The sequence below is a fragment of the Cucurbita pepo genome, chromosome 8, assembly GCF_057944985.1.
Source record: "Cucurbita pepo subsp. pepo isolate OVF chromosome 8, ASM5794498v1, whole genome shotgun sequence".
Lineage (NCBI taxonomy): Eukaryota > Viridiplantae > Streptophyta > Magnoliopsida > Cucurbitales > Cucurbitaceae > Cucurbita > Cucurbita pepo.
The window spans coordinates 2,019,054-2,044,130 of NC_141805.1; the positions used below are offsets into that span (position 1 = coordinate 2,019,054).

Sequence of the window (25,077 nt, forward strand, 5' to 3'; positions counted from 1 at the left end):
TACTTTTAACTTTAGAGATGAAATTTATATTTAGTGTCCAAATTTGTTTCTTCTCAATTATAGAAAGCAATCTCACATGTTACATAAATTTTGACTTATATTTACCTTTTGATTTTACAGTCTGGGTCTGGTTAGTTACTCGAGATTTTCGATTATTTCATTTCCTAATGTTAGGGTGTATTGGTCAAATAGAATAATATTTTCGAGACTTTTTACTTTCTTTTTTTAATCATCTGGGAGTTAGAATTAATTTTCGTTTATTCCTTTTTCTACTTCTTCCAAGTGCAGGATAACCTCAAGGTGTTGCAGTTTTTTTCTACCAATTGAGGCCCTCCCTTCTACAAGGTTCATAACTACTCCTCTTACTATAGGACAACGCTTACTTAGCTAACATTTAGATCCGGCTCTACCCAAACTTTTCTGGTTTACCCCAGCATTCTCCACTTGTCCGACTGTTGCTGAGCAATTTTTGGATATCAAACGGACCTCCCCAGAAGGTAATTTTAATGTGGCCGATTTCTCATTTTTTGCAATCAGTTTCGCTACAGCACCTGTTGCTCTAGCTAATTGTCCTCCCTTCCCAAGTGTGATTTCTATATTATGTATGGCCGTGTCTATGTTAACCGGAGTTTTGGGCCTTTAATAAACAAACTTTAAATATTGATTAGCTACTTAATTATATCCTATAGCATGTTTAAAAAATATATTATTTTTTCAATATATTTAATTTTTTAGTGGAAATTGAGATTTAGAATGATGTGGTAGTGACCTAGAATAAAAATTTGGATTTCTACGAGTAATTTTAAGACCTTATGAAAAGTCAAAGTCAAATAGTAATTTTAAGACGTTACGAAAAGTCAAAGTCAAAAGGTAAAATAAAATTGAATGTTTTCGGAAGTTTCCTATTTTTTTCAATATCAATTCAAATTATATCACTGTCATGTTTTTAATTAATCTTTTTTAAAAGAACAAAAAAAAATAAAGATGAAGTCAAAGACTTCATTTATTTAAAACAAATAATGTGAGTAATTATTTAAATTAAATTACCCCACCACCTAATAATTATATTTAAGCCTCTATCCAACATGAGTCCAACTGAATTTGTTAATATTAAAACCATATACTTTTTCTATCAAATATTAATTAATTCATTTTTGACGTATATATTCATTTTAAAGTACGATAAAAATGTAACATTTTAAAATTTAGCGCGAAATAAAAATAAAAATAAAAATTTAGAGATAAAAAATATATTTTTATATTATTATTATTATTATTATTATTTTACAAATACATTTAAAAATAAAATATTTTTGTCCCTAGTCTATCAATCAAGCAGGCCAACGTTGAAAAAAAAAAAATATATATATAGTATTACAGGCGTATAAATCTATCTTACAAATTAAAAAAAAAAAAAAAAAAAAAAAGGGAAAATCTTAATTTACACGCGTCGAATTATAATTGGATAAAGGTAGGGGAGTGTAGCGTAGAAAAATAGGCTGAAGGACAGCAGATTGGCAGTTAGATTAAAATAATAAATAAAAACATAAACAGTGGTTTTAAGAAGAAGAATGAATGATCCGAAGCTTTTTTGTCATCCATTTTCCTTCATTTTCTCGCTTCCTTTTCTTCACTCCGTCAAATTCCACCAAATAATCTCCTCTTCCTCCTCTCTAATCCCCGAACAAACTTGATCCTTGTCCGAAACTCAGATCCGAAAATCCCTTTCCGGTATATATTCCGACGTTAAAATCTTTACCATTCTTGTTATTATCAATTTCTTCATTTCCTCTTCTCCAAATTCTCTACCGCCATCTCCTTTTCATCTCCAATTCCCTTTTTCCAGATGTAATTGCATTTCTCTTACATGCGTTTTCATTCCGTTTTTGATGTTTCCGCATTTTTGTTCTTCCATTTCTATGTGTAGGGAAGGAATGTGTTTTGTGAGCTTTTCTGCCTGATTTGTGGATTTAATGGAATTTTCGATCATTTCCATTGGATTCCATGGTGTGGATCAGAGGTTGTATTTGATGATTTGAATCCCGAGATTAATCGAGGCGGTACCTGGATTGGGAACGGGATTGTCCGGCGGGGAAGCATTTTTGTGCCATTTTCTTTTATGATGGGCTAAGTTCTGAGCTGATTCGTATATATAGGCGCGAGTTTGGTGGATTAGTAAATTAGGTGATGGAGCATATTGTAGGTGGGAAGTTTAAGCTTGGGAGGAAGATCGGAAGCGGATCATTTGGCGAGCTTTATTTGGGTATGCAACTCATGTGCTTTGTTATTCGATTGGTCCTGTAATTCACGTGCTTGTGTATGAAAAACATGGCCGACATTGATGGTGTTTCGTTTGGTTTATTCAGGAACCAATGTGCAAACGGGAGAGGAAGTGGCTGTCAAGCTGGTAAGTGGGTAATTCGATTGTGTTTCCATTTCTCCTTTGTGCTGATATCGCGATCTAACCAATTGTGATATTTTTCCATCAAGATTAGAAATGAACTTTTTCCTTTAACAAAGATCGTCCTCTGATGTCTGAGTTTTGATTTTTGTCTTTTTAGAACTTTTGTTGTGATCACCAAGTTGGGCATATGGCTGGAAACTTTAATAACCACATTGGCATTTTGAGTGTTGTTGTCTCCATTAGTTAAGAATTGGATGAAATCCATTAGTTTTGGTTGCTTACCGAGTTTCTTCTCTTTTAGACACTTCTATCAAGACTTATTAGATACATATTTCTTTTCTCTTACCGTTTAAGCCAAGAGTGGGGAAGAGGGAAGAAAAGACAGTGAAATCTTGCTGTCTTTCTGAATTCTGATGCTTTAATTTACTCTGCTCCGTTACTTAAGTCGTTTATGGCGTTCAATGATAACCATATCCACCATTTGATTTATATTGTACATTGATAAAATTCTAGATTTTGGTGATTCATTCATGATATTCTTGTTTCCTCAGGAATCTTCAAAAACCAAGCACCCTCAGCTTCACTACGAGTCAAAATTATACATGCTTCTTCAAGGAGGAAGTAGGTTTTATTTATAGTTCATTTACTCCGAGTGATGTTAATTATACTCTCTTAGAATTTATGTCCAATAGATGTAGGTTTTTTCTCTTTATATTCTTTGTTTATGTATGTAGCTGGTGTCCCCCATCTCAAATGGTTTGGAGTTGAGGGTGATTACAATGTCATGGTTATTGATCTTCTTGGGCCAAGCCTAGAAGACTTGTTCAACTACTGTAATCGGAAACTGTCCTTGAAGTCGGTTTTGATGCTTGCAGATCAGTTGGTTAGTTTGCCGATACTTTTAAGTAGTATCTTACTGATTATTTTTGCAGTGCTCATTCTTTTATCTCTCCCCTGTAGTTAAACAGAGTTGAATATATGCATTCACGTGGTTTCCTTCATCGTGACATAAAGCCGGACAATTTTCTAATGGGCTTGGGGCGAAAGGCTAACCAGGTATTATGTATTGAACAACATTTTGTATTGTATTTTATAATATTTGAGAATGTTAGTGATGGCATTTAGAATCTCATTTCTTATTTGTACTTTATGCGTTTGTTGGTACTTAAGTTTATTCCATGTCGGTGACCGAGCTAGGTCTGGATCCCACATGAAGTTAGTAGTTTCTGCCGTCTCAAGGTCATAATGCAGAGACGAGAAAGAAAATGACTTCAATTTAAGTTCTTGCGTGTATCAGTTTTATAGGGAAAGGGGGTAGCTGATTGGAAAGTTAGTATCTTTGGCTTATACCTTATTAAATCAAATCACCTTGCTTTTGTGAACAGGTATACATCATTGACTATGGTCTTGCAAAAAAGTACAGAGATCTTCAGACACACAAGCATATACCATACAGGTAACTTATCATCTATTACCTTTTTGTGACTCTGGCATGTCTTTTATCTGCATTTTCCCTTGAATAATCGTGACACTCCTAACTAATTGAGTCGTGAAACTTCAGTTTTCAGTTCACTAAACATGCCTAGCTATGAACAACCATGGTAGAGTAGGTAGCCATATGTCAGCAAATAGTTTATCAATTCAAATGCCTTATAAACCTTATTCTATCCTTCAACTCCATGGTAATGTCTCATTGTCATAAAATTCAATGATGAATATAGTGATAAAGTGACTTGATCGTTCAAACAAGTCTTTCATGAGCTGGGAATCCTTGTTCTTTTGGGTATTTCTTAGCACTTGAGTAGGATCTGAATGCTCCTTTTTTTTTTTTTTTATCTAATTTTGCATCTATGAGATAATCTTTTCCTCTTATATTGTGGTGAAGTTTTTAGCTGATCTTCATTCTTATTTTTCTAAATTAACCTTGGTGGGTTCTCTTGCTTCTGTGACAGAGAAAATAAGAACCTCACCGGAACAGCTCGCTATGCAAGTGTCAATACTCATCTTGGAGTTGGTGAGGCAATCTTCTTCTTCGTCGTCTTTTTTATACTTTTTTTTTTTTTTTTTTTTTTTTTTTTTTTTTTCTGTCAGCCAGATTCTTTATAGAAAACTACTTGATTTGATTGCAGAACAAAGCAGGAGGGATGATTTAGAATCACTGGGCTATGTGCTCATGTATTTTCTAAGGGGAAGGTCCCACACATAACTTGATGCTTGCTTTCCTACTAATATCTATTTGACATCAGATTTTGACCTAAGTTCATGAATCTTTATCTCAGCCTTCCTTGGCAAGGGCTGAAGGCAGGGACTAAAAAGCAAAAATATGACAAGATCAGTGAAAAGAAGATGCTTACTCCAGTAGAGGTATTATTACTCGCTCGCACATTAACGTTTACAAAAATATAAATGTGACAAAGTGACATACGGTGAGGACAGGTGATTGTCTGGACCAGTGTGCTTGCCATATGCCAGTTTGTCTCTTACAAATTATAATTGAATTTGCTTGAAGTTTTTTCATGGACGTACTTGACATATCAACATGTTTCTAGGTTCTCTGCAAGTCATTTCCCTCAGAATTTACATCCTACTTCCACTATTGTCGATCACTGAGGTTTGAAGACAAACCTGACTATTCGTATCTGAAGAGATTATTCCGAGACCTTTTCATCCGCGAAGGTTCGTTTGAATTGTTGATTTCTCTTGTCCTTGTACTATTGATACACACAGGGTACATGTTGAAATCCTCTTACTACATCTAGGGTCTAATTAACGGCATCACACTGGTCATTGTTTGCAGGATATCAATTTGACTATGTATTTGACTGGACTATATTGAAATATCCACAGATTGGCTCCAGTTCAAAATCACGAGTCTGTATTTTAATTGCTTGGATGCTTATAGTTGCCCAATGATGGAAAATAAAGTTGTTTTGCTAATAATATAATTTTTCATTGTTGCTTCCCTACAGCCTAGTGGAAAACCAGGTCTCAGCCCCGGACCATCTGCTGAAAGAGTGGAAAAGCATCCAGGTCGGTTCCCTTTCTCAAGAAGGATAGGGTAAACTATAAACTGTTGAAATTGGCTGAATATTACCTCCTTAGCTAATCTATGCCTTGGAGAGATGGTTTCTTACGTCAAACTTCATTTTCACTTGGCTTGGTTATATCATGTTTTTGATTAATGATCTGCATGCATACAAGGGATATGACTTTGGTTGTGTGAGATCCCATATCGGTTGGAGAGGGAATGAAACATTCCTTATAAGAGTGTGGAAATCTCTCCCTAGTAGATCATTTCTTATAAGAGTGTGGAAATCTCTCTCCAGTAGACACGTTTTAAAGCCTTGACGGAAAGCCTAAAAAAGATAATATCTGCTAGCGGTTTGAGCTGTTACAAATGGTATCATAGTTAGACACCGGACGGTGTGCTAGCGAGGACGCTGGGCCCCCAAGGGGGGTGGATAGTGAGATCTCACATCAGTTGGAGAGGGGAACAAAGCATTCCTTATAAGGGTGTGGAAACCTCTCTAAGACACGTTTTAAAATCTTGAAGGAAAGCCCGGAAGGGAAAGCCCAAAGAGGACAAGCTTGTGTACAATAGGATAAGGTGAGAGAGAGAGAGAGAGAGAGAATTCAGCATTATTTCGGTTATCCTTGATTGCAGAATGTTTTGTATTAGTCCATTGCTGCTAGTTGCTGCAAGCATCAGTTTGAGAACTATTCTTCTCTTTCAACTGCTATGATATATACTTGTTTTGTTGTAAAAATATTTTGGGAGCATTGGGGTTTGAGAGCTCTCTCTTCATGTTAGACATTCCTAGCCAATGTATGCTACGAAGTTGATATATTGTTTACTATGTGATTTAGTGGGCCAAGATATCCGAGACAATAGATTCTCCGGTGGAGCTGAGGCATTCGCAAGAAGGAACGCCAGTGGGCATGGTTTGCATGGTGATCATTCCAGACACAGATCATCTGATGATGTACCGTCTTCCAAGGATGTGGTACTGCTCCAACTTGAGTTTTGTTCCACTCTTTCTGAGCGTATACTATGCTGTTTTCTCTACTTTAACCAAGTTGAAACGTTTTCTTTCATTACAGCAAGTTGATTCAGAAAGGGTCCGCAGTAGTTATAGGAATGGAAGCATCTCGAAGAGGCCTGTTTTATCGAGCAGTCGACCAAGCTCCTCTGGGGAGCCTAGTGAAATCCGATCAAGTCGGCTGGTGTCAACAAGTAGTCGCCTATCTGGAGGCCAAAGGGTTCAACCTGGTTTCGAGTCGAAAACAACAAACTTTACCCGTTCGTCAACTACAAAAGGTGGTCGTGATGATACACTCCGGAGCTTCGAGATGTTGTCTATTGGAACTGGGAAGAGGAAATGAAAGAAAACAGATGAATCTTGGTATAACTAGTGACGGTGTGAATGGTCAAAACATAACAACACCCTATGTATCTTCTTCTGTAAAATGCTCCCAGCTCCTACGGTATGTATGTTATATGATTTGAACCTTGTATATGTGTATCGATCATCGGTTGGCTCGGTTCATCCACACGTTACAAAATCTAATGAAATTTTCTCTGCAAAAACACTGTTGGAAGCAAAACCTCCATGGATTTTCTTGATTACAATGGTGCTTGTTCTTGTTTGGTTCTAGGAAGTTGTTAATAATACATTTGAGACAGTTACTCCAACATCCTTTTTGCTTTCCTCTATTCATTTATTTTTACATTAAGTATGCAAATCTAAGGCTAAGATTAAGCATTATGTTTGCTTGTTGGGAAGAAAGAATTTTATATATATAGATTTTTATGAAAAATCCTTTTATGATTCTTCTTTTCATATTTTATTCTATGAATTTATTTCGATGAATTGAATACTCTTGTTTAGAGATGTTTATGAGGCGAGATGTTAATGAGGCGGGCTGGCCTTTTCATTCACGTAGATTTTCTATTTCATTCTCCATTCTTGAGATATTTTTTATTTACTTTGCGAGAATTGGAGTCCGAGATTCTTTGTAGAGAATTTTTCTTCATTTTTTTTTATGACACTATATTTTCTAATATAATTTTTATTAGAATAATGTATAATATTGTAATAAATTCGATTATATTTCATAAGAAAAAAAATGTAATATAATGTTTAATATAATTTCTCCATTTTTTAAAATAACATGCAAGGTAATGTGTGCCATGACTAAAAAAAGTTTTACTTTGAATTTTGACCCTCGACTTTAAATTCTTAGTTTTCGTAAAATTTTCCAAATGACATGGCGAAGATTATTCATGAAAAATATGCAAAAATTGAGTTCTCTACGGAATATTAATCGAGCTCCTAATTGAAGTTAATTATTAATAAAATGAGTTAAATAATAATAATTTTTATGTAACAAGACACGGATTATATTTCCAAAATGTATAGAAGGAATGCTAATAAATACTATTTTTCAAAACAAAAATTAACTATAAACTAATGGTTGGGTCAACTTTAGACTTTATTGAAAGTAAAGGAACTTGAAAAACATTTAATGAGTTGCTTTTATAGAATTTCCCTCCTGTTTCACCAAACCCGTCTGCCCAAAAGTTCAAAGCATCAAGCTCTTGTCTTGGAGGTTCGAATGGACTGATGTTGAAGATTCAGCGAATGAGTTGTAGTTAGGAGTGGAGTGTCACTCAAACCCAGAGCTAGATGGTTATCCTCGAAATGCATTGAAGGGCAGCAGTTGACTAGACATCTAGGGATAAACCACTGTTTCAGTGGGGGCCACGAGAGCCGTACCAAATTGAGGCAAACTCTGAAGACTAGGTATGATCTCAAAATAATAGGGGTCAAAGTCGGCCAGTGAGACGATGGGGGATAAGCTTCATCGTCAAGAGGGAAATAGCCCGAATCACTAGCTAAGGCTCCTAAATGACCGCTCAGTGATAAATGAGATAGAGGTGCAGAAACGGCCGGTAAATTTGCCTAAAAACAGTCACCCTTAAAAGAGTGCGTAATAGCTGAAACTCTATAATTAAAAACATTTAACATACACGGACTAAAATGGAATGGTACTTAAAAGTACATCGGACCAAAATAATATTTTAACAAAAAGAAATTAACAATTCATTTAAATTCATAACAGAATTGAGGTTGTAACTCTAATATCTTGGTTTAGCTCGAGAAGCTTTTACCTCCATTCCCTTCCCTAATCCCCACCTATCCGGAGGGAAATAGACATCCGTCACGAACCTTACAAACTAACGTTGAACTAATCACAAATAAACCCATTTTAAACTATCCCAACTCAATTAAAAGTGAAATAACAATAAAATATTTACGTAACGAAAACTATTATCAATTTATAAAACAATGCTTAATCTAGACTATAGATAAATTTGCTAATGTGGAGTGATTGGAACGTCTAGCTTGTCAGTCGAAGATATATATTGTAACAAGTTAAACTCGATTCGAGTTGACTATATCACTCGAAGACAAGGACGGTTAAAGAAACGTATATTCAAATAAGGGTAATGGCCTCTAAGCTAAAGCATAGATGAAACAAAAAGTGGCTATCTTTGGTAGGATGAGTGTGTCCTAAAGCGAAGCCATTTAGTAGGTTACCTCTCTTTCAAATGTGCATTAAATTTCACCTTTTTCATCTCTATAAATTGAACCTCTCACCATCTCCAAATTCAATATCATCTCTGTTTTGCCCATTTCCGCCATGGCCGCCTTCTTCCTTCAAGCTCCTCTGTTTGCTCTGTTTGCTCTGTTTGCTCTGTTTTTCCTCACAGCCTTCTCACCTTCTCTGGCTTTCCCATGGAGTTCTTCCCCCTATGAAAAATCTGGTTGGAACCCATCATTAGAAGAGCTGTTATCGGCCTCCGGCGAGACTTCTTCCCGGCCGCCTCGCCGGAAAAGCACAATTTTTGGTGCCCCTTGTGGGCTCTGTGGTCAAGTGATTTTTGGCTCTGAAGCTCTTAATCACCATTACAATTACCATTTATTGCAGAATGATCTTGCTTCTTATGGTAGCCGCTTGGTTCCTTCTTCGGCAAGCTCTCAGCGGCCGCCGGTATGGACCGATTATTTCCATGGACAAGCCTCTGCTTCTCGAGAACCCGAAATTACGCTTAACGATTGTTTGACGATGCCACCGCCGCGGCAGCCGTCGTCTCTTAGAAGCTACCCCAGCCCCACCGTCGACATGGCTCACTTATTACCGCTTCATCCGTTGTTGGCCCAACCGCCGCCGCCGCGTCGGACTACCACCGCCAACGGTGTTAACGAGGCTGCAGCAGGGCAGAGGTGGCAGGGGAACCAAAATCAAAGGAATAATGGTGGCGCAAGGACGACCGGTGCCCGGTCGGCGGCGGAGCAGCGGCAGCCACGGCAAGAAGTGATTGATCTCAACAGTACTGAGGAGAATGATTGTAGCTCTGATGGGTCAGATGGCTTGGATTTGACATTAAGCCTTTGAAGAATTATGTGTTTTTTTTTTTTTTTTTTTTAATTTTATTTTTGGGTGTTTGATTTTTTCCATTAATAAAAGTTTTTCATTTTTAATTGAAATTTGTTTAAATTTAAAAAAAAAAGTATTAAAAAGATTGATTTTTTTATTATCTACACAATACAAACAAATTAATACAAGGCAACATCGTACAAAAGTAAGTAAAAGTTTTTTATTATTAATGAATTCAGTTGTGTTTTTATTAACTTTTAAATATTTTTTATATATAAAGTTTAAAATATTATGTTTTTTATTGGTTTCAACAATAAATGACGGTTAATTCTTTTGTCGTATGAGATAAGGACGAACCAAAACGAGAAGAAAAAACTCTTACCATCTATTGGTCCTTTTTAAGATACTTAGACTATGAGATAAGGACGAACCAAAACGAGAAGAAAAAACTCTTACCATCTATTGGTCCTTTTTAAGATACTATTTTAGACTACATAAATAGGATGTTTTATTCTCACTCGTGCTTCTTATTAAGACAATCTCGAAAAGGTTACTTAACGTGGGTTCTTTTTAAAATGCTTATAAGAGTGGAGACTATCTTTATAGACTAACTTGGGTCGTTTTAGGATGTTTCTAAAGTTATTATGATTGAGCTATCAAAAAATAAAATTCATATTGTTGGTATAGTAATAACTATCAATTTTAAATATTGACCACTCTCATTCGGTCGTGAGCATAGGGCAATATAGGTGGGACATCGGTCGTGAGCATAGGGCAATATAGGTGGGACATGGGAACGAAACAATTCTTATAAGGACATAGAAACCTCTCCCTGACATTTTAAACCTTCCATAAGAGAAAAGAACAATATCTATGAGAAAAGAACAATATCTATTAACGGTGGACTTTAGCATTTTAAAACCTCTCATAAGAAAAAACACGTAAATATGGAACTTAATAAAAAAAAAAAAAAAAAAAAAAAAGACAAGATAATATATATACATAATTACTGTTAGGAAATTGAACTTCAAATTAAGCCGTGACATTAAGAATGGAAGTGGATTAAATGTTTTACCAATAGAAGTATATACTTCGTTAAGCAATTATTAATGTAATTAAGCTTCCATTAAATTTCTTTATTCAGTCTAGATATAATGGACTTTACATGTATAGAAATCACGTCCTTGTCAATGTAACCCTGCCCTGATATGCTAAAAAACAATGACAACAATAGCCGAGGCATCGTTTGATGTCTACGATTATTCGAGAATCTTCGACGTCCTTCACAATAAGCATGTAAATTTCATCATGTATTTGCATAGCATTGAGTGGAAGCAGTGGAAACAATTCTACAGAAAAGTTAGCTGCTGAATATTCAAGAGTGATTCATATATCATCTAAGATTGGAACCTTTAAACATATAGATGAAAGGGGGTAAAATTACTTTGTTCAAATCAGAGATGCACATATTATACAAGAGTAAAGGCTTTTCTAATGATATGATAGGTTCAACTGGGGTGAAATCATGCCGTAGAGGGCAGACTTTAAAAGAATCACGTCTGCAAGCTTTGAAAATAACAAGAGAAATTCAAGTATTTGGAAGTAGTTTATTACCTTCATTGTCGTCGTCAACACTGTCGCCTGGCTTTTCGCCGAGCTTTTCACCCAACTTTTCATATGCAACATTCAGAACTCCATGGTTTGGTTCTTATTCTACTACCACGAGCCCCACATGGAGCGATTTACACGAGGAAAGGATATCTGAAAAATCACCATTCCCAGAAGATACCCTTGATAGCCATATTTGGGAGGCAACACATCAGAGGTAAACACCTTTGGGACTACTTGATCCCAAGGTTGAGGAAGAAGAGAAACCCATCAAGTTTTTTAAGTGGAGTTTGCTCAAATCTCGTGGCGTTTTGTCCTACCCGCCCAGAGCGATCAGGATACAGAAAAGCTTCTGATAAAAGTGAAGAATGAAGATAGAAGTGTTTGGTACTGCACTATGAATTGGTTAGCAACGATATATTTCTAACACAGGGTATAAGTAAGAGCTAAAGCAGATGAAGCAGGCTTAGTCATGAAACCATGCTTGAAATCATCTTAATTTGTAGCACAACTGCAGTATCTAATATTTCATCAATGAATGGGGCACTCAAGGGAATCCAGACATAAAATTCAGAAAAGCAAATAGAAATCGAAAACCATATCCATAGCCACAGAAACCCGATTTTAACAGTTGAGCAGAAAAACATCAGCACTCAGCAGATTCAGATACATGCTTGCTTAATTGGAGTGATGTAGGCATCTTGTGAAGAAATCAAGTAAAAACTCGCTACACTAGATGTCCAGAATTCCATAAACCTCAAAACAACCCCGAACAGCCCCGAACTCCTGAGGCTTGAGAAACAGAATTGAACAAAATCCAAAACTGATAACTTCAACTAGTAACAAAATTTGACGCTAGAGAAATACACTTTCTAAGATTCACTCTTTTTCAGCTTTGCAAGCTCTTGCCTCACCAATCCAGCTCTCTGCAAAAAGAGAGTAAATAATAATGTTGATCCATAAGCATTGAGTTGTCATCCAGCCAATACACAACAGAAACAATAGAACACTTCATGTGTCAATGATTAATAAAACAAAACTTATTTCAAACTCTTTCATGTATCAAATGCATAAAAAAAGGTCAAAAACAAACAAGAGGAAGTACAAACTACAGATTGCATCACAACATCACTGACCTTTATCTTAGCCAACATTAGCTTGAACCTATCAAAATCATTAAGTGATGCCCTTCTTTTCTTCACGAGTAGTTTTCTTCCCCAAGAGCTATCCTCCCACTTCTTCTGAACGTCTGACATGATCAAAACAACAGGTTAAAGCAAATAAAGAACATGAAAGGTGAGGTGCGTTGGGTGGGTATCAGAAAGTGCAAATTGAGTTAAGAAGTATACCAGCAGCCTTCATAGCTTCAATGAGTTCCTTCTTTCTAGGGACTCTCTTAATGTCAATTTTAATGTCAGTAAGAGAAAGTCTCTTGAAGTTCATTTGAGATCTGACCATATCAGGAGCATCTACCAAAGCCTGTATGTGGTAGCATTACAATTATAGAGTGAGAAACTAATCAAATCTTAAAGAAACTAAAACCGAGACACCAGGAAATGACAACAAAAGATACAAAGTTCAAAACAAAACTGTGGACACAGATGATAACTCCATCCAGATCCTCTTTTCCAACCAAAAAGATTTGATATTGTCGATTAAAGGGAAGTACTAGAAAGAGAAATAAATCATGTGAGCTCAGAACCATAAATTTGAATTATTCAAACATCCCTAACGATCAAGCTAACAGAAGAGCTAACCTATTAATAAACTAAAATTTGCATGTTCAACCACACTATCGATCAGTAACAGAAGAGCTAACCAATGACAATGCCATAAATTACTTCAACAGTATCACTTCAAATAGAAGAGTTTGAAGAAGCTAAGAGGTGGTTATTTCATTAAATTCCAGAGAAATGAGCATCTATACTGATGAGGGCACTTCCAAGACAAATAGTGGAGAAAAGAAAGCTTCAGTTATCAGTGGATTTCTAAAATCTAAGAGGATTGGTACAACTTCAAGCTGAAAACTAGTAATCATCGACCAAATTCAATAGTAATAGCAAAAAGAACAAACTCTATTTTGGTCAATAACATCGACAATGACCACAAGCTTTCCGTAGTCTTCGCCATAGTTGACGAGAGCGACTCTCCCGATCTCAACGTACCTCTTGAACGGCTAAGAACCAATAAAAGAACACATCATTCAGAAACAACTCGTAGGACAAAAACTAGGGAAGAAAATTATACGATCATACTCCGTAGCTTTATAGTTCGACGGAAAGAAACTAAGGACGGGAATGCTTACCATCTTCGTACTGCTAGGGTTTCCACAGATGGGCAAGGCGATGAGAGAAGATTATACGATGTCGCAATTAGGGTTTGTTCTTCCCATGTAGATCCAAATAAGACTCTGGATGAGAAAACCCGACTGTTCTGTTCATAACTTTAAAATTACGATTCAGCCCCCCATGGTGCTTTGTGAAATTGTTAGATCATTATATTTTGAAAAAGAACAAACACAAAAATATTTTGAAAAATAATGAGTGGATTACAATATATTTTAAATTATTTGTATGTGAGCGTATAAAAGTTTGGATAGTGATTATGTGACAACGAGCACCGTAATAGAAAAACGTATTTAAATATAGTGTAAGATTTTAATTCTTCTTCTCCAAAATATTCTTCTTCTACAAAATATTCAACTTTTTTCAGAACTGGATAGACACATATTTGGGATGCATTTCACCAATTCATTTTGAGGATTTCAATCGAGACGCTACGAGAGAGTTTGATCTCGTGTTCTAGGGTGAGTTGAGCCAAAGCATCGACATTATCATTTTGGAGTGCATATTTGCTTCACTTCCACAACTTGATAGCAACCAAGAAAGTTCTTCACTTAGCAAATGTAGAGGGTAATCTTATTATTCACAAATCTAATTATTCATCGATCGTTGTAGGTCTAAGATCTTATGTGTCTCTCACTTGAAATCCATGGAAATGATGCTCCCTACTCGACATTGTTGTCTTTTGCTTACATTCCCATATAACACCAATTTCAATTTCTCAAATCTTGCTTTCAAAACTCTCTTCGAAATCTCTCTGCCCCTGTTTTTTGAAACTTTCTTGAACCAAAGCCAGAAGCTCGAGTATATGTCGCTTGACCGTGCCCCTGTTTTTTGAAACTTTCTTGAACCGAGACTAGAAGCTCGAGCATATGTCGCTTGACCGTAGGCGACGCATTAACAAATAAGCTCAACTCAATTGTGGGTGGAAGTAATTGTGGGTGGAAGTGAGTGTCTCACAATCGTAAGTCCACTGCCATCAAAGTACAATTGTGACCGAACTCATAGGGCGTGCTAATTGTCACTTCAACTCAGGACATGGATGTTCACGCTAGGAGAGTATCGTTTAGTCGTTGCACGTACCTTGATTCACGTACCTTGATTGAAAGGGCCATCACACCGCTTCGTTTTAATTAAAGAATCGAAACATCACAAAAACTAGTTTAACTTGTTTTCATTGCATCCATGGAGGGCACCATTCAATAAAAATCTTCATTACACCAATTAGATTTGCATTCAAGTCCCATGATTTTTTCCTATGAATCCAAGAATTGTGTTCAATATAATAAAATAAATAAATAAATAATTAACTATAACAAACCATTATCCACAAACGACGCCATTGACAGGCACAACAAAGAAGGAATGGTAAACGAGAACATTGCTGTCAGCAATGTTTATGTCAAACGATTGCACCTTTGCTACTTCGCACCATTGAAGAGGATGCTGATTCACTCATTACAGGGCATAACCAGAAAATAACTGAAACTCGCAACTAGGGTTTTTCTCGATCCCGAGCGTAATCAGCAAGTAGAGAAACCACCAAATATTCTAACCTAAGTTCGCTCAAAGCAGATGTCTCTGAGTTCTACACCAGTCCACAGAGGAAAGGATTTAAAAAAGCTTTTGATAAAATGGTTTGATATTGCACTAAGATCTGGTAGCAATCATATACTTTCTGAACTGCTTACTAAATGAAAGTTCAAGCAAGTGAAGCAGACATTAAACAAACAAACAAACAAATAGAAAACAGAAGGCATATGCAGTTGTACTCACTACACTTGGATGTCCAAAACTCCATGCACTTCAGAAGCAACCCAAATTCTCAAGTGCTTGAGAAGCAAAAGGGAGAACAATCCACAACATTTAAATTGATCTCTAACAAAATTTGAGGATAAAGAAATGTGCTTTCTAAGATTCACTCTTTTTCAGCTTTGCAAGCTCTTGTCTCACCAATCCAGCTCTCTGCAAAAATATAAATAATATCCATTTGAGAAATAGGTTGCCATGAATCAAGAACACGAGAGAAACAGCGGGTTTAGAGCTCTTATACTTATCGATGCTAAAGAAAGAGGGTGGGGGGAACAAGAGAAAGTACAGACACATCACATATCATCACTGACCTTTATCTTGGCCAACATTAGCTTGAACCTATCAAAATCGTTAAGGGATGCCCTTCGTTTTTTAACGAGAAGTTTTCGCCCCCAAGAGCTATCCTCCCACTTTTTCTGAACATCTGACATGACCGAAACAATGGGTTAGACTTGAGGCAAACAAAAACAACACCCCAATTGAGGGTGGTAGTAGAAGAATTAAGTATTTGAAAGTGAAATCAGTTGAAAAGCATACCAGCAGCCTTCATGGCTTCAATGAGCTCCTTCTTCCTAGGGACCCTCTTAATGTCAATTTTAATGTCAGTAAGAGAAAGTCTCTTGAAGTTCATTTGAGACCTGACCATATCAGGAGCATCCACCAGAGCCTGTACACAGTAGCATTAAAAAAAATACATAGAATGAACTGTTAGACGAACACGACTCTCCACAATGGTATGATATTGTCCACTTTGAGCATAAGCTCTCATGGCTTTGTTTTGGGTTTCCCCAAAATGCCTCATACCAATGGAGTAAGTATTCCTCACTTATAAACCCATGATCATTCCCTAAATTAGTCGTTGTGGGACTTCCATCATCCAACACCTCCCCTCGAACAAAGTGCGCCTCCCCTTAATCGAGGCTCGACTCCTTTGGAGTCTTAGTCATTTTTGACTGCCTTCGAGGAGGCTTGACTCCTTTTTCTTTTGGAGTTCTTTGTTCGATATATGAGGATTTACCAATCTATTGGTACGACTAAGTTTAGGGCATGGCTCTGATACCATGTTAGACGAACACGACTCTCCACAATGGTATGATATTGTCCACTTTGAGCATAAGCTCTCATGGCTTTGTTTTGGGTTTCCCCAAAAGGCCTCATACCAATGGAGTAAGTATTCCTCACTTATAAACCCATGATCATTCCCTAAATTAGTCGATGTGGGACTTCCATCATCCAACATGAACTAATAAAAAAAAAAATCAAGTGTTATATCACATGGAGGAAGGGATTCGAACTTACAACCTCTCAGAGGAAGTAAAAACGACTTAATAGTTGAGCTATGCTCGTGTTGTTAGCAACTAGTCAAATATTGAAAAAACTAAACCCAAGTCACCAGGAAATGACAACATAAAATGCATGCATATGCCAAATCCATCCAAATCCTTTCTTTTCTACAAAAGACAATTGGGTACTGTATAATCAAATTCAGTAGGGAAAGAAAAAATGGAAGATATCCATTGAAACAAGCATGAATGTTTACAAACATCCAGTACGACATACATCTGTATTTGTAGACTCACGAGAAGTCCCAAAAACAATTAAAATCATCAGCGCATCAAACAACCATAAATTTGAACAACCAACGAAACACCCCTTTTGGTTTCTGGAGAATCAGCCAGAGAAAACAGTTCAAGCTAACCATCAATCAGTAGTAATTTGCATCATCCTCAACCCAACTACTGATTCAATGACCACTAATTAGCGACCTACTAAATGAACATAAAGTTAAATAAGGAATGCTGTATATTATTTCAACAATTATCACTTCAAACTTGAAAAAGCTATGAAATAATTTTCCTAGATAATAAATAGCAGAATTTTATGATATTAATATGTTTAGATCATAACGCAAACATCAAATTCAGAAGAAACAAAGGAGAGGGGAAGCATAGCGCTACCGTTTTCCGTGGCTTATGAATGTCAAGGGGATTGATACAAATTCAAACTAAAAAGTAATACTCATCGAAAAAGTAAGTAACAGCAGAGAAAATTACTCTGTTCTGGTCAATGACATCGACAATCACAACAAGCTTCCCGTAGTCTTCGCCATAGTTGACGAGAGCGACCCTCCCGATCTCAACATACCTCTTGAACGGCTACAGAAACAATTCAGAAAACACGAAATTCATAAACAATCCGCAGAACATAAACTCAGGAAGAAAACACCACCACCATGCGCTGTCGATTCGTAGTTAGGAGAAGAAATACGAAGGAAGAGAAGCCTCACCATCTTCCGGCTGTAGGGTTTTACAGAGACGGGCGACGAGCCTAGGGTTCTTTCCTCTGTTCTGGGTCCAGATAATTGGTTCCTTCTATATGTTATTCCTTGTGAAATTACGATTTTAGGCCCCCGATTAAAAGTTATTATTTTTATATCCAAGATAAATAAACCTCAAAATATAAATTAGAAAATGTCCGTTTTTATCCATTTAAATTACTATTTATTATAAAATATTAATTTCATCTTAGATTTAGTTAAACATTAAAATTTATTCATTCACCAGTTATATATATATATATATATATATATATATATATATATATATATATATAAAACTTATATATAATAAATTAATAAATTTAAATTTAGTGTATTATCTGTTTATAATTTTTAAAATTTAATGATCTATGAAACGCAAAGACGTATAAATTATTTTGCAAAATTGAGGGGCAAATCACGTAAAAATTAAAATGATGAAGTTAACAATGCTACTATAAGAACATATTTGACATATTCGACATAATTTTTAGTACAACGTTTTAGCTCTTCTGCTTGTGTATCACATGCTCGGTGTCATCGATCTGCCTGATGTGAGAGTCACATGCTCGGTGCCATGTGATAGTTTCTTACTGACACGTCAAATCGAACTTGATAAGGAGGCTCGAGAGCGGAATAATATGTTATTATTTTTGTAATAAAAAAATAAAATAAATAAAAATTGGTGCCGCATTATATGAAGTTTTATTAATTTTTAGAAATATATAGTTTAAAAAATTATCGAACAACTCACGTGATAGTATTTTCTTGCTCGTCTGGCGACGTAAACAGCACCGCTAAAATTAGAAGAGAGATATTATCAGAACTTCTGTTACTACTCGAATCCCACACTTTCCGGTATCGTCTTCCTCTCTCCAGCCTGCCCTGATCTTTTCAATTTATCTCGCGCTGCTTTGATCAGAGCTCTCAACGCCGCACCAATCAACAACACAAAGGATCTCTTCTTACTGTAAGCATACATTTCTCTACTTCATTCGCCGGAGTTCTTCTTCGTTACACTTGATTGTTTTCGGCTGTACGCTGTGATCTGATTAAATTGTATATTGATTTCATTTACGTCTGTGTTATTTTCGTTCATTTTTGTTCCGGATTAAAGGTAGATGAAATTGAATGAAGAAGTTTAATTCTAGTTGAATGTCTTGATGTTGATCAACTGCAGTTTGTATTCTAATCGATATTATTTTGCGACATTACTGTTTTGTTGAATTCCGTATTGCTTTGTATCTCGAAGAGAAGCGACTTTTCTGTTCGACTGGTGATTGTGAAGGAATCTGACGGAAATTAATTATTTCTAAGTGTTCTCTGTGAGGAATTCATGTACTTGTTTGGATGCAGCAAGGCCTATAAATGGATGGAACTGTTTTTGCCCCTGCCTTGGAAGGGATTCAGCATGTCAAATCTGAAGCAGGGGAGATTTTGACCAAGCCTTTCTTGGAAGTGTGCAAACATATTTTGCCTGTTATAGGTGGAGTGCCTCTTGAATCCTTTTGCCTTTTAAATGATTCTCTAGTTTCCTGGCGTTTGACTGCATATGATTTCATTTTGAGGAAAGAGAGTTATATCAAGAAGATAAACATGGGCTTTATCATTTGCCTGCATGAAGTTAGTAGACTGATATTTCTTTGTTAGTGGACTAGAGAACTAGATTTGTCTTTTTAAGGTTTCTGCAGTCTCGAGTCATTTGTTTCCACATCAATATTGAATTCCTATTGCAACTAAGCATTATTGCAATCTCATACTTTGGTTACCACAAACTGATCAATTTTATGAATTGATATCTTAAAATTAACGTCTCAATTATTTCTAATGCAGATAAGTTTGGAGCTTCTATGGCACTTGTTAAAACTGACATTGGAGGCAACATCTCGGTAAGATGCGCACGTCATATTCTTTTCCCATTCATTAAGTTTGTAGAATATCATTGTCTATGAGGCCCGTTTATGGCAGCCTGTTTTTTTTACTCAAGGGGGAAACATCGAAGCTTGTATGCATCTGTTCGCATAATTTTATCTGTCTTGTTTGAGTTTATAGGCTACTAATCACTGTTACTGGACTTAGGACTTACTAATTTTCTTGTCTTCTTTTATTGGATTTTCCAAATATGATTGGAGGAAATGAGAAACGTAGCTGGAAAAGTAGAAAAAATGTATGGTATCTGAAAAGATAAAACACACATCTAACTTGAGTACTCACGGGTGTTTATAAGCATTCGTGATATAAAACTGTACTTCTTAAAGGAAGACAAATGTATGCCTTTGCTGTTCTAGAGTTTTGGGAATTATATCAATGCTTGTGATTTTGTTATAGACCGCTAATTTCTGTAACGTTTATGTTTTTTTCACCTTAGTGTTTGTATCTGTAGAGATTGGACGCCAAGTATTGTTCCAACCCACCTGCATTCAAGTACTTGTATCACTTGGTGAAGCCTGAGATTGAAACTAATACTGCAAAAGGATCATCCAGTTGCACAAATGGTCTTCTTTGGTTGACAAGGTTAGATAATGTCTGTAGTGAATCTGTTTCCTTTTTCCTTTGGAATTTTACACCACTGGAGAATTATATGTTGAATGTTATCAAGGAAGCTTTTGAACACGAATATGTACAACTTAACTATGTTTGTCATTACATGTTACAGTGCTAAAATCTAATTGGTGATGGTAGCCTTCCCCATCTTCCACGAGATACTTTAAAGAGATTATCAAAATGATACAAAATAATTTGCAGTTAACTGAAATAAGTAGATGAACTACAACTACTTCAGTTTTCCCCTGCCCCCTCTGGATGCGTATCCTTGCATTTTCTTGGTTATTGCGTTGCACACGACCTGCAAAAGCATTTTGATAAAACTTCGATGTGACTCTTTGCACTTCTTAATACAAGGATGAGTTTTTAGTTGCATCTCCAGTGTGAATGACTGAACCAAATTGCTGTTTTTCCCTTTTTTAGAAAATAATGAATAAATCTTTGTTTTTAACTAAACCCAGAAATATAATCATCTAAATAACTCTGCAAATGATCTTGGATCAATTTGATTAACACACACTTTGATCCTACTTGCATACTTTGATCCTGTCAGAGCATTGGATTTCTTGGTACAACTGTTTCGCAACTTACTGGAGCATCAGGATTGGACAATGACCCGTGCTTGTACAGAAGCATATGGCAGAACCTTGAAAAAGTGGCATGGCTGGCTGGCCAGTTCAAGTTTCACTGTAATCCTCTGATGCCTCTACTTAATTTAATTTTTAAATTCTTTGGTATAAGGGGGTGATTTTTGGTCCAATTTGTTAGTTGCAGCAGTTATTTTCCTCTTTTTTTCTCGCCTTCTTTATTTTCCTTCAACTTAGGATTTTAGGGATCAATAGAAGCTTAAAAATGCACTGAAGTATTCCGCTGAAGCCCATACGCATATTCCTTGAGTTCTATTTCTGGTATATGTCGTGTTACCAGCATCTTTTTTGGTCTATAACTCGTTTATCTTTATCGAGCATGGTGTAACATATGAGTTCACATTTCAAGATTCGAAAGTTAACGTCACTTTCAGTAAACAAAAACACGTAGCAAATACAGAATCATGGCAAATTTTGTTAAACCTTCTACTGCTTCAAATACATTTATAATGTTTGAACTAACTGGAAGTTATTTCATATCGTTAAGCTCAATCCGTGAATTCAGCTTATGAAAAATTATATGTTGATTCTAATCGGATACTAAAATTGTAGGTCGCCATGAAGCTTGCTCCCGATCGTAAGAAGTTTATGGATGTTCTATCAGGCAATGGCAATGTTGAAGCTGACATTGAGAAATTTTGTACAAAATTTTCACCTCTCCTCGCAGAGAATCACAAATTTCTGGTAAGTTTCCCCAAATTCCTGAAGAAATGTCAAACTTTCAAACTTGATAGAACTAGTTCAGTTTTGCAAGGTAGCTATGCTTTTTATTAACTGAAATTTCTGAGCCTTTAGGGCGATATTAACTTTTTCTTATTCAATTTTGTATGTCATTAGCAATGAATCAATAGATTATATAGATTATAGTATCTATGAACTGTCTCAATTTGGTTAGGAAAATGTTTTAGAGGACTGATGAAATAAATACTCTCTTTCACAGGCTAGCTTTGGCTTGGACGATCTTAAGGCGTCGTGAGAGGCTGGTCGTTCCTGAAAATCGAGTTGTCGTCTCCTTGTCTCCTTTATATTGTGTTACTTCCTCTATGCACTTATATTATAGCTTATTTAAAATCCTTTTAACATCCTTAAAATTCAGACATAATCGTTAGACTTCAATTGTGTTTTGATTTGGTATTCTCATGTTTCTATTTTGTATGTTCTTTTGTTGTGTTTCTAACACAACTAGCTGATTGACATTTTTACGTCTTTAACGAGAATTCTAATCTTGTAAAATCATCTTTTAATATTTTTGACATTTATAAATTTGAAAGTTGCAAGAAAAATTAGACAAACCACCACCCTTAAAATGATGGGTTTGTTACCATCACATTATTGAATTTTCTTTATTAAGAAGTTCTGATTAGATTAACGTGTTCCATGTACTTTGTTCATCATTGCAATCACATCTAAGAGTTTTTAAATTTTGTAAAGCATTGTCTAATTGAAATGTAAAGTGACCTATCGATAAACTTGTTATTGAGCCTTTTTTTCAGCTAAAGAAATCATAAAAATTACACAACTCAAATAAAAAGAAAGCATAAGATAGGCTTATTGCAACACTTAAGGTATATGGGTGAATCGATCAAATTTAAGAAGTAATCAATTTCATAATTTAAAGGTAGTTTGTGCAATTTTTTCTTATTTATTTTGGTTGGTTACATAATTGTTTCTTGTCATTTCAATCAAAAGTTAAGCACAATACTTTAGATAAATAAACAAAAACAAATGAGCCATTTAAAAAGAAAATATATATATTTAGAATTCTAAAAACATCAACAATAGAACCAATAAAATTAAAAAAAAAAAAAAAAAAAAAAAACTAAAAACTAAAAAGAGAACAAGTAAATTAATATTTTTTAAAAAAGCAAAAAAGATGTGATTAAAAAGGAAAAGAGAAAATATTGCGAGAGTGGATGGCCGTACAGTCCCCGCCCCAACCGCTGTTCCCGCGCTTTCACAAAACAGCCATTGAAAACCTGCACTAAGATTAGCTCATCAATCTGCCCTCTCCATTCGAATTTCTATTCCTCCTTCTCTGTAAATTCATCCTAAATTCATTCTTCTCTCAAGCAACCAGGTTTTGATTGACTGGACTCCGGCTCCGATTCCCTCCCCCTTTTCCTCACCGGTCCCTGTCGATCAAAACCTGCCGATTTCCCCCATTTTCACTTACCTGTAGCTTTCAGATTCTTTCGGCGAAGGTAATTTCTCTCGATTCTCTCTTCATTTTGAAATCTCTTTGAATCAACGAGTAATTTCATCTTCCTTGCTTTTCTCTGCATTTGGATCTTGAATCGCAGGTGTAGGATTATCGATTATCGTGGTTGGAGTTTTTTTTCTTTTTCTATTTTTTTTTTTTTCTTTTTCATTCTCTCGCGATCGGGTAGTTAAGTTTTCAGTTTATATAGCTAATTGGAACAATGGGCACCTCTGTCAAGGGCAACTCTGTAAAGGGCCTCTTAAAAGGACTAAGATACATTTCACAGATTTTCGGTATGTTTTCGATTTCGTTATCGTTTTCGTTCGAAAAGGATTGGGACTTGATTGATTGATTTGATGGAAATTTGCAGATGAAAAGGAACAGGAAATGCAGATTGGGCTTCCCACTGACGTTAAACATGTTGCTCATATTGGATGGGATGGTCCATCTGGTAATCAAAATAATCCTGGCTGGGTAAGAACAATCAAAGGATGGAATCTCACCCTTTTCTGATTTTATCTTGTGTTTTAAAGTTTTGTGAACGTCGATTTGGATTTTGTGGATGTTGGGAAATTGCACAGATGAACGAGTTCAAATCTTCGCCACAAGACTCAGGGGATTTGGTGAATACTAGTGGGGAACTCCCCAGCAAAGGTTTGCTTCATCTTCTTCTACTTTTATCTGAAAATTTTAATTCGTTTACTCATAGAAAGTTAAGGTTTAAATGGCACTCTAGTTTATGAATGTGTATTCGTTTCTTCTTTGGATGAATCATTCAACCTGCGAAAAATATAAAGCTAATAGTTTAATCATGTGCATTGATAAATGATTCAACATTTACATAGCTCATCATGTCAAAATGGAAATTCAGGACTGTTTACATTCAAGTCATGAATATAGATGTTTGATCTATTGTATTTTGATTGCCTAGTCTTGGTGGCTGAGATCTGGTTTAAAATGCTGGTAGATTGTTGTATCTTTTAGAGTTTCTGAGGATGGTGAAGTGATGTTGGTAATGGAAGTTATGTTTGTATAGAGTCTGGAGAGATAGATGTGCAAAAGGCAAATCGATCTCGAAAGTCGAAATCGCAAACATCATCAGACACGTCTTTAGACTCTTCTTCTGCTCGGCGACACTCTGAGAAAGGTTCTAGGCGACAACGCTCATCCTGCCCTTCAGGCGAATCTGCTGCAGAAGGTAGTAATCGAAGCTCACGACGTCATCGTAGTTCGAATCAAGGGGGTTCATCAAGCTCAGAAAATCCTGCCCCAAAACACTCACATCGGAGGAAATCTAAGGGGTCATCTGACGGGGGTGAATCAACAAAATCCTCTAGATCAAGGGAGAATAACTCTTTAACAGACATACCAACCCCAGTGTTGGAAGCAGTTGATGAAGAACAGGGGTGAGCAGAAATTCCAGACAAGGAACTAAACGGCATTCTAGTCGAGCTGGGTGCTTCAGATGGATTCTCCTTGCCCGTATATGAACATAATTTTGTTGCCTTGGAGATGATATGAATCATATGACTTTAGCTTCAGTCATCAGTTATAATTTTATCACCAACAAAGTTGTCTGTGTAAACATGTAACCAACAGTCATTCTTCAAACGATGACCCACACGTAATCTGAAGCTTGAATTTATATATTCAGCGCCCCTTTTCAATGCAGTGGTATGATCCTCATAAATCACTGATTGACAGAACCATTGTAGTCACAAATAACAGCACTTAGATAGAGCTTATTGTTGCACTGTCAG

General features: G+C 36.0%; 5 protein-coding genes across 5 annotated transcripts; 3 read left to right on the forward strand and 2 right to left on the reverse strand.

Annotated features, from left to right (window-relative positions):
* The first annotated feature begins 1,572 nt into the window (after window positions 1–1,572).
* LOC111799876 (casein kinase 1-like protein 10) lies at window positions 1,573–7,172 on the forward strand. The gene is made up of 15 exons (XM_087126335.1): window positions 1,573–1,731; window positions 1,928–2,263; window positions 2,367–2,407; window positions 2,956–3,025; window positions 3,139–3,287; window positions 3,365–3,460; window positions 3,790–3,860; window positions 4,357–4,418; window positions 4,534–4,597; window positions 4,684–4,768; window positions 4,954–5,080; window positions 5,202–5,275; window positions 5,374–5,434; window positions 6,272–6,408; window positions 6,506–7,172. Exons 2-15 carry the CDS (start codon window positions 2,188–2,190, stop codon window positions 6,785–6,787), a joined length of 1,395 nt encoding a protein of 464 aa, XP_086982461.1. The 5' UTR covers window positions 1,573–1,731; window positions 1,928–2,187; the 3' UTR covers window positions 6,788–7,172.
* Window positions 7,173–12,040: 4,868 nt separating this feature from the next.
* LOC111785018 (large ribosomal subunit protein eL14z) lies at window positions 12,041–13,944 on the reverse strand (the record flags this gene model as incomplete). Its single annotated transcript, XM_023665501.2, is given in 6 exon segments — window positions 12,041–12,381; window positions 12,592–12,704; window positions 12,805–12,934; window positions 13,530–13,631; window positions 13,761–13,871; window positions 13,873–13,944. Coding segments are annotated over 6 exon segments (582 nt in total), but the record flags the coding sequence as incomplete, so codon positions are not given.
* Window positions 13,945–15,421: 1,477 nt separating this feature from the next.
* On the reverse strand, window positions 15,422–17,992 carry LOC111785019 (large ribosomal subunit protein eL14y). Its single transcript, XM_023665502.2, has 5 exons — window positions 17,897–17,992; window positions 17,664–17,765; window positions 16,147–16,276; window positions 15,921–16,033; window positions 15,422–15,762 (listed from the first exon to the last, which is right to left on the reverse strand). Exons 1-5 carry the CDS (start codon window positions 17,897–17,899, stop codon window positions 15,709–15,711), a joined length of 402 nt encoding a protein of 133 aa, XP_023521270.1. The 5' UTR covers window positions 17,900–17,992; the 3' UTR covers window positions 15,422–15,708.
* Window positions 17,993–18,690: 698 nt separating this feature from the next.
* On the forward strand, window positions 18,691–22,441 carry LOC111799879 (glycolipid transfer protein 1). The gene is made up of 7 exons (XM_087126020.1): window positions 18,691–18,896; window positions 19,283–19,412; window positions 19,760–19,815; window positions 20,310–20,440; window positions 21,024–21,159; window positions 21,670–21,801; window positions 22,058–22,441. The coding sequence occupies exons 2-7, from the start codon at window positions 19,295–19,297 to the stop codon at window positions 22,091–22,093; spliced, it is 609 nt and encodes a 202-aa protein (XP_086982146.1). The 5' UTR covers window positions 18,691–18,896; window positions 19,283–19,294; the 3' UTR covers window positions 22,094–22,441.
* Window positions 22,442–23,105: 664 nt separating this feature from the next.
* Window positions 23,106–24,984, forward strand: LOC111785020 (uncharacterized). The gene is made up of 5 exons (XM_087126469.1): window positions 23,106–23,318; window positions 23,418–23,610; window positions 23,688–23,791; window positions 23,899–23,971; window positions 24,354–24,984. The coding sequence occupies exons 2-5, from the start codon at window positions 23,538–23,540 to the stop codon at window positions 24,725–24,727; spliced, it is 624 nt and encodes a 207-aa protein (XP_086982595.1). The 5' UTR covers window positions 23,106–23,318; window positions 23,418–23,537; the 3' UTR covers window positions 24,728–24,984.
* Window positions 24,985–25,077: the final 93 nt, after the last annotated feature.

Excerpts from the sequence above, each read along its gene's own strand:
- LOC111799876 (XM_087126335.1), top strand. The coding sequence starts at position 2,188 with ATGGAGCATATTGTAGGTGGGAAGTTTAAGCTTGGGAGGAAGATCGGA. Across the intron at positions 4,419-4,533 it reads CAATACTCATCTTGGAGTTG|AACAAAGCAGGAGGGATGAT; the intron begins GTGAGGCAATCT and ends ATTTGATTGCAG. Across the intron at positions 4,598-4,683 it reads ATGTATTTTCTAAGGGGAAG|CCTTCCTTGGCAAGGGCTGA; the intron begins GTCCCACACATA and ends TCTTTATCTCAG.
- LOC111785019 (XM_023665502.2), bottom strand. Across the intron at positions 16,277-17,663 it reads ATGTCATTGACCAGAACAGA|GCTCTGGTGGATGCTCCTGA; the intron begins GTAATTTTCTCT and ends TACTGTGTACAG. Across the intron at positions 15,763-15,920 it reads TAATGTTGGCCAAGATAAAG|AGAGCTGGATTGGTGAGACA; the intron begins GTCAGTGATGAT and ends ATATTTTTGCAG.
- LOC111799879 (XM_087126020.1), top strand. The coding sequence starts at position 19,295 with ATGGATGGAACTGTTTTTGCCCCTGCCTTGGAAGGGATTCAGCATGTC. Across the intron at positions 19,413-19,759 it reads ACATATTTTGCCTGTTATAG|ATAAGTTTGGAGCTTCTATG; the intron begins GTGGAGTGCCTC and ends TTTCTAATGCAG. Across the intron at positions 19,816-20,309 it reads ACATTGGAGGCAACATCTCG|AGATTGGACGCCAAGTATTG; the intron begins GTAAGATGCGCA and ends TTGTATCTGTAG.
- LOC111785020 (XM_087126469.1), top strand. The coding sequence starts at position 23,538 with ATGGGCACCTCTGTCAAGGGCAACTCTGTAAAGGGCCTCTTAAAAGGA. Across the intron at positions 23,611-23,687 it reads ATACATTTCACAGATTTTCG|ATGAAAAGGAACAGGAAATG; the intron begins GTATGTTTTCGA and ends GGAAATTTGCAG. Across the intron at positions 23,792-23,898 it reads ATCAAAATAATCCTGGCTGG|ATGAACGAGTTCAAATCTTC; the intron begins GTAAGAACAATC and ends GAAATTGCACAG.